At 41.6% G+C, this 7552-nt stretch overlaps 1 protein-coding gene across 1 annotated transcript in view; it reads left to right on the top strand.

Annotated features, from left to right (window-relative positions):
* The window catches only part of EYA2 (EYA transcriptional coactivator and phosphatase 2), a 216009-nt gene that overhangs the window by 94322 nt on the left and 114135 nt on the right, over positions 1–7552 (top strand). Inside the window, exon 7 of the mRNA XM_011928851.1 lies at positions 1227–1404. Coding sequence (XP_011784241.1) covers positions 1227–1404 — 178 coding nt within the window. The remainder of the gene's footprint in view (positions 1–1226; positions 1405–7552) is intronic.

Here is a 7552-nt window from a genome sequence, read left to right as displayed (position 1 = left end):
CGTGATCCGCCCGTCTCGGCCTCCCAAAGTGCTGGGATTACAGGCTTGAGCCACCGCGCCCGGCCCAGTACTTTTTAAGATGTGGTTCTTAACCCTCCATTTCATCATTAAATCTGTGTTTTTCAAAACCACTGACCACCCCTGCCCCACCCCCGGGAACTCTGACTCCTCGCTCTGGGGTGGAGCCCAGGAAACAGAACATTCTGTGAGTTCCATGCAGAGTTGAGAAGCACTGGTTTGGTGATAGTGGAGCAGGATATTTGAAACAATGACTGTTGGAGAATTGGAATCCCTGCTCTGCTTAAACAGAGCTTGATCAAAGGTGATTGGCAGCTATTGAATTGATCTCCATGACTCCCTCATAGAATATTCTAGACCCCTAATGCTGTGCAGGTGCTGCTGTATTTGCACCTCCTCCCCATGAACATAAAAAGTCACTTCGTCTCCTGGGTTTGTGTGTGTGTCGTGTGGGTGTGGGTGTGGTCTTCTCAGTTTGTGTGTGTGTCTTGTAGGGGGGTGTGTATGTGGTCTTAATTGTTAATGCATTTGTTTATTAATTTAACCAGTAGTATTTGTTGAGTTACTACATATACCAGGCACTGTTTCAGGTGCAGAGGATACAACAGTGACCAGGATAGGTGCCATCAGGGCCACGTCTGTATCCCTTAGGGTGGCCTGCGGACCTCCAGGTGCCAGCATCTGCATGCCTGGGCCCGAGGGGCTTTTCTAGAACCAGTGCATGGGGCAGCAGGAAGTGCCTGGGAATTAAAGCCCCCTGGGAGCAGCTCTCAGAGACCGACAAGTTGATGTACAAACCCCTCCGCTCCCTTGACCTGTGGGAGAGGCAGTTCTGAGATGTGGATTTTAGACCATCTCAGCTTTTCCTCATAGGGCTCATCTCTGGTCACCACCACAGAAGCACCTGTGCAGGCTGCTGTCCCGCATCTGCTGTCTCACTTCCCCGCTCCCCTGCTGGTGTCTTCTTCAGCTTCCAAACAGCCTCCTTGCACTGGAATCCTTGCCCCAGGATCTGCTTCTGGGAAACCAAAATGAAGACAGTTCCTGCCTACAGAGAGCTTTTATTCGAATGGATTCTAATGTTTGTTTCTGATGGCACAGTAGTTTTAGGAAACCCTTTTGATCTGACAGAGCAGCCAGGCTGACCAATGACCCGAGCCCAGAAAGGCTTCCTCACGCATGTCCTTGGTTTGTTTTTCTTTTCCCAGGACTATCCTTCCTACCCTGGCTTCCCCCAGAGCCAGTACCCCCAGTATTACGGCTCATCCTACAACCCTCCCTACGTCCCGGCCAGCAGCATCTGCCCTTCGCCCCTCTCCACGTCCACCTACGTCCTCCAGGAGGCATCTCACAACGTCCCCAACCAGAGTTCCGAGTCACTTGCCGGTAGGTGCAGGCACTGGTGGGGCCATTCATGGATGTGGCCTGAGAGCTTCTATGAAGGAGGGACCCAGATATGGGTCCCAGTTGTAACGAACAGGTTACTCAAGGGTCATTGGTGGATGTGGCCTGAGAGCTTCCATGAAGGAGAGATCCGGACATGGGTCCTGGTTGTAACAAACAGGTTACCCAAGGGTCATTCATGGATGTGGCCTGACAGCTTCTATGAAGGAGGGACCCGGATATGGGTCCCAGTTGTAACAAACAGGCTACCCAACGTCTAAATCCATCTCTCAGACATGTTTAGTTGGCCTGTTTGTGCATGTGTTTAATTGCATTTGTGTTTAAAAGTCAGAAAATTTTATTAATACCTAAAAATTCTATTTTCTGGCTTCTTTTGAAAGAAGATCTGGCCATAGTAGCCACATTCCCAAGGAACATCACTTGGTTAAAACTAAGTGTGTCTGCTCTTTTTAGAAAGGACACACCCAATTCCACATCTAGCCAGCTTACCCCATGTTCATTACTGCCTGGCCCATGTAGGCCTTGGAGTTGATGAGCCCGGTAGTATTTATAATATTACCGGCCAGGTGCAGTGGCTCACACATGTAATCCCAGCACTTTGGGAGGCAGAGGTGGGTGGATCACCTGAGGTAAGGAGTTCAAGACCAGCCTGGCCAACATGGTAAAACCCTGTCTCTACTAAAAATACAAATTAGCCTGAGCGGTGGCAGACACCTATAATCCCAGCTACTAGGGAGGCTGAGGTAGGAGAATCACTTGAACCTGGGAGGCAGAGGTTGCAGTGAGCCAAGATCACACCATTGCACTCCAGCTTGGGCAACAAGAGTGAAACTCCATCTTAAAAAATTAAATAAATAAATAAAATATTACCCATCCGGTTTGTGCTGAGCACATACCTGTGTGATCTTCTCTAATCACTGACTTATATATTTATTCAGCAAATATTTGTTAAGCACCTGCTGCATTTCAGGCCCTCCCTTTAGTTTGAGAAATAAAGTGCAGTGTAGAGTTAAGCTTTGCAGACAGGAATCGAATAATCATATAAATACCTCATTACAAACTGTGATAAGGTGAGGCATAATCCTCACAAAAACAGGTTTATATTATCCCCACCCTTTTTCTAGATAAGAACAATGAAGATGAGAGTGATAAGGAGCTTGCTAGTAATTGGTGGAGCTGGGATCCAAACCCCAGTTTATTGGCCTCCATAACCAGCACTTCTGCTATGCACTGGCCGTACACAGCCAGGAATAGGTTATCTAAAACCCATTTGAGAACAAAAGGGCAGAGGCCTTCAAATATTGATTCTTTGTCTAAGAGGGGTTCAAGTATAGCAACTCAGGGTGCTCAAGAATTATAGAATCCTTCAAAACATCCTGAAGCATGTTCACTGTTTTTTCTTTCAAATTTTATTTTAGGTTCGGGGGTACACATGCAGGTTTGTTACATGGGCACATTGCATGTCACGGAGGTTTGGTGTACAGATAATTCTGTCACCCAGGTAATCAGCATAGTACTCACTAGGTAGTTTTCCAGTCCTCACCTTCCTTCCATCCTCCACCCTCAAGTAGGTCCTTGGGTCTATTGTTCCCTTCTTTGTATTCGTGTGTACTCAATGTTTAGCTCCCACTTATAAGTAAAAACATGTGGTATTTGGTTTTCTGTTCTTGTGTTAATTCACTTAGGATAATGACCTCCGGCCCCATCCGTGTTGCTTCAAAGGACGTGATCTTATTTTTTATGGCTGCGTAGTATTCCATGGTTTATATATATCACATTTTTTTTATCCAGTTCACCATTGATGGGCATCTAGGTTGATTCCATGTCTTTGCTATTGTGAATAGTGCTGCAATGAACATATACATTCATGTGTCTTTATGGTAGAAAAATTTATATTCCTTTGGATATATACCCAGTAGTGGGATTGCTGGGTCAAATGGTAGTTTCATTTTAAGTTCCTTGAGAAATCTTCGGGCTGCTTTCCACAGTGGCTGAACTAATTTACCTTCCCATGAACAATGTATAAGCATTCTCTTTTCTCTGTAACCTTGCCAGCATCTGTTATTTTGTGACTTTTTAATGATAGCCATTCTGATTGGTATGAGATGGTATATCATTGTGGTTTCAATTTGCATTTCCCTAATGACTAGTGATACTATTTTTTCATATGCTTGTTGGCTGCATGTATGTTTTCTTTTGAGAAGTGTCTGTTCATGTCCTTTGCCCATTTAATAGAGTTGTCTTTAAGGATGTTTGTTTCTGATGGCACAATAGTTTTAGGAAACCCTTTTGATTAGCCAAGATTTTTTGGCTTCAAAAGATACAGAAAATCCAATTCAAACTAGTTTAAGAAAAAACAAATGAATTTTTAGGCTTATCTAACCAAGATGTTCAAAGGTTTAGGGCTAGGTCTAGGTGTTCCAATGATAATGTTGAGACTTAGTCTCTCTCTTCCTTCTGGCTCTGAATTTTCCTGGGTTCATTTCATTCTCAGCCAAGCTCCTCCCATACGGTGGCAAAGATGGCCACCAACTACCAAGAGCTCAATCCTGTCTGCTAATCCACCCCAGCAAACATAATTCCTCCTTCTTAGCCATTCCTGCAAAAGTCCCAAGTAAAGCTCCCATTGGCCCAGCTTATATCACATGCTCATCCCCAAACCAATCTCTGTGGTCAGTGGAATGCTGGGATGAAGCAGCAGACTTTGGGCTCATGGCTATGGCTGGAGCTAGAGTTGGGGTCAGTGTCACCTCAACCACCAGGGACTGAGAGTGAGGAAGAGGTAATCACCTCTTTACCAGAGCACTGTAACTACAAGAAGACAGAAGAGGCACTAGATGAGTAAAAACAATAAATGTCCACAACCTTGATATGGATCCCACCTATGCTATGAGCAACATGTGACAGAGTCCATGTCCTGACCCCTCTGTGGTCACAAAACTTGGTATGTAACATCCCTATGCAACTAACACACCAGCCTATGGATTCATTCATTCATTCCCCAGACCTGCTATGCACATCTTCTCTTTTACAAGATGGTTTTGGCTTATCAACATTAAATAACATGGCGGCAATATATTAGAATGTCAGTAGGTATCACTAAGTTTTGTTCCTTTGTCTTCTTTTCTGAAACCTGCTGATGTATGTAGGGCTTTGCAGAAGCTAAGCTAGCACGATGGTGTGGAGACAGTCATCAACAAATATTACCTGGTTGATTGTTAGAAAAGGAACAATAGGGAAGACCCACCTGTTTTGTTCCTGGGATTCTTGGTGTGGCTATTGATTTTAGCCCTTAAATTTTCCGTCACTGGGAGTGAGTGTGTTATCCTTGGTTTGATGACAAATGGAGACAATATGGCAAAGCATGTTAAATAAAGTCGACTTTTTAAAAGGTTTAGAGCTTGAGCATTGATTTTGGTCATTGTGATCCCATCCCAGAATATTTAATGATTCATAGTACCTATTTAATAACTTTCTTTGAAGAGTTTGAAGTTTAACAAAGTTTTTCTCTGTCATGATCTCGAATTATCTTTGGCCATCCTGATTTTCAGAATGTGGTTTTTCCGATCTCATTTCAACAAAGGAGAAAAACAAAACAAAACACTGATGAGAAATTAGGGCAGAGAGGCACTATAAGCAGGAAATCATCAAGTAGATGCCACAATCCATCTATAATTCAATGGTGAACTGAATGGCAAACAAAAAACTTACTTCCCCAGAATTTGAGTTTTGTGGGAAGGTTCTCTTTATTCCCATCAGGAGTGAATATAAAGGCTCATTGTGTCTCTCTGAAATTTTTCTGTCTTGTTTCCCCCTGTTCTTACTTTATCCCTTGATCTAAGGTTCAACAATAAGTGGTTGAGATGGTTTTTACTGTGTGTCTAACAAGCTGACATAAAATCTAATGACATAAATAATGGTCAGCTGTAGCTGAGGTCTCCTGCCTCTTTTTCCTAGTGTTCACTGTAAAGGAAGGGAATTTAAGCATACATGTGTGTGCATGCACACGCGCATGCGCGCGTGCGTGCACACACACACACACACACACATCCATGCACTCTTTTTAAATTTCCCATAAAAACTCTACTTTTGAAATTATCCAGGATATCCTTGAGTGGTTGGTTCCAAACTCCAGAGGCTCTAGAGGTTTACTGACAGATCACACTCACTCTGTGCACTGCCTGGATATAGTATTTTGGTGCTCCCACCACTCACATTCCCCACCCACCCCATCCCCACCCCAGGACACTCTGCACTGACATGCATTAATGTGTGTGTGAAGTGCCAACAATTTGCAGATGATTACAGGGCAATTTGCTGATATAGAGGGCAGAATCTGAACATCTCATGTTACTCAAGAGAAAAACCAAATCATTGGTTCCTTAAGGACTTTTTTCTTTTTACATTTTTAAGTATGATACAAATTATCTAAAAAGAAGTTGAAGGATTTTTTAACATCTAAGATCAACTTCCTCTGGCAATAGAAGAATTTTTTTAATCTCTCAAGAAGAAATTGGGAAGGCTCTTCCGTGCAATTTGGCAACATCTAACAAAATTTAAAATGCATACCCCTTTTAACTCAACTATCCAACATATGGGAATTTATCCTAAAGATAAACTTTGACCTAGGTACAAACACTTAAGTAAAAAGAATATTTATTTTTTTCACTCTGATTAAAAATTTATTAATACTATTATGCAAATAATTTTAGTGATAACCGCAAGGGTTTTGTACTTTGTACTGTTAGTACATAAAAACATACAAAAATACATTTTGAAACTTTTTGTATCCCCTTTATCCTTTTCAATTTCTGTTTATGTTTGCTGTATAATATATATGATGAATCTGTACAGTGGAAAATTTTTGCTGATGAGTATGGTACAGTCAGAAATGTTTGGACACTGTATCAGTTTCTTCTTGCTACTGTAACAAATTGTTATGACCTTTGTGTCTTAAAACAACACAGTGATTATTTTACAGTTCTGGAGGTAAGAAATGCAACATGGCTCTCACTGGACTAAAATCAAGGGATCAGCAGGGTTATATTATTGGAGGCTCCAGAGGAGAATCACTTCCTTGCCCTTCCACCCACAGAGGCCACCTGCCTTCCTTGGCTCATGATCCTGCATCATTCCAATTTCTACTTACATTGTCTCATCTCCTTCTCTAACTCCAGCCCCTCACCGCCTCTAAGGGCTGTTGTGATTCCATTGGGCCCACCCAGATAATCCAGGATCATCTCCCTATCTCAAAGTCCTTAAGTCAGTCACATCAAGAATATTTATTTAAAAAAAAAAAAAGAATATTTATTGCAGCAACATCATAGCAAAAGGCTGGAAACAACCTGGATACCATGTCATTAACAGGAAACAGGTTAAATTAATCATGGTGCATCCACCAGTGGCATACTATACAGCTGTTAAAAAGAATAAGGTAGATATATTTATGCTAATATGGGCTTCTCTTTGAGCTATTGTGATAGGTTAAAAAAACAAAGCAGGAGGCAGAATTACATGTGTAATGTGAGCCTGAGTTTTTTTAAAAGTTTAAGTGTAGGTTGGTACCCATATTTACTCATATTCCATAAGGAATTTCTAGAAGGATGCAATAAGAACTGTGAATAGTCATTTTCTCTGGAGAGGAAAACAAGATCTGGAATGAAAGGAAAAGACTGTATGTAACAGGCAATCTGTAGAACACTTCACCCAACAGCAGCAAAGACACATTCTTTTCAAGTGCACATGGGACATTTACCAAGATAAATATTAATATATTCTGGGCCATAAAACAAGTTTCAGTACCTTTAAAAGAATCAAGGCATACAAAGCATATTCTCTGACAGCAGTGGAATTAAATTAGAAATAAATAACAGAAAGATTGTTGGGAAGTTCCTAAATCTTCAGAATCTAAATAATATACATCTAAATGACCCATGGGTCAAAGAAGAAATCAATGGGAAATTAAAAAGCACTTTGAATTGAATGAAAATGAAAACAAGTATATCAAAATTTATGGAATGTCATTAAAGCAGTACTTAAAGGGAAATTTATAGCATGAAATGCCTGTATTAGAAAAGAAGACACAGTTTCTTACCACAGGTATCAGGTGAAGGAAAGAAGGAAGGGAGGG

Source organism: Colobus angolensis, unplaced genomic scaffold (assembly GCF_000951035.1).
Source record: "Colobus angolensis palliatus isolate OR3802 unplaced genomic scaffold, Cang.pa_1.0 Scaffold8, whole genome shotgun sequence".
In the NCBI taxonomy this organism is placed as follows: Eukaryota; Metazoa; Chordata; class Mammalia; order Primates; family Cercopithecidae; genus Colobus; species Colobus angolensis.
The sequence above is the reverse complement of the archived record's forward strand: the minus strand, read 5'-3'. Positions and strand labels throughout refer to the sequence as shown.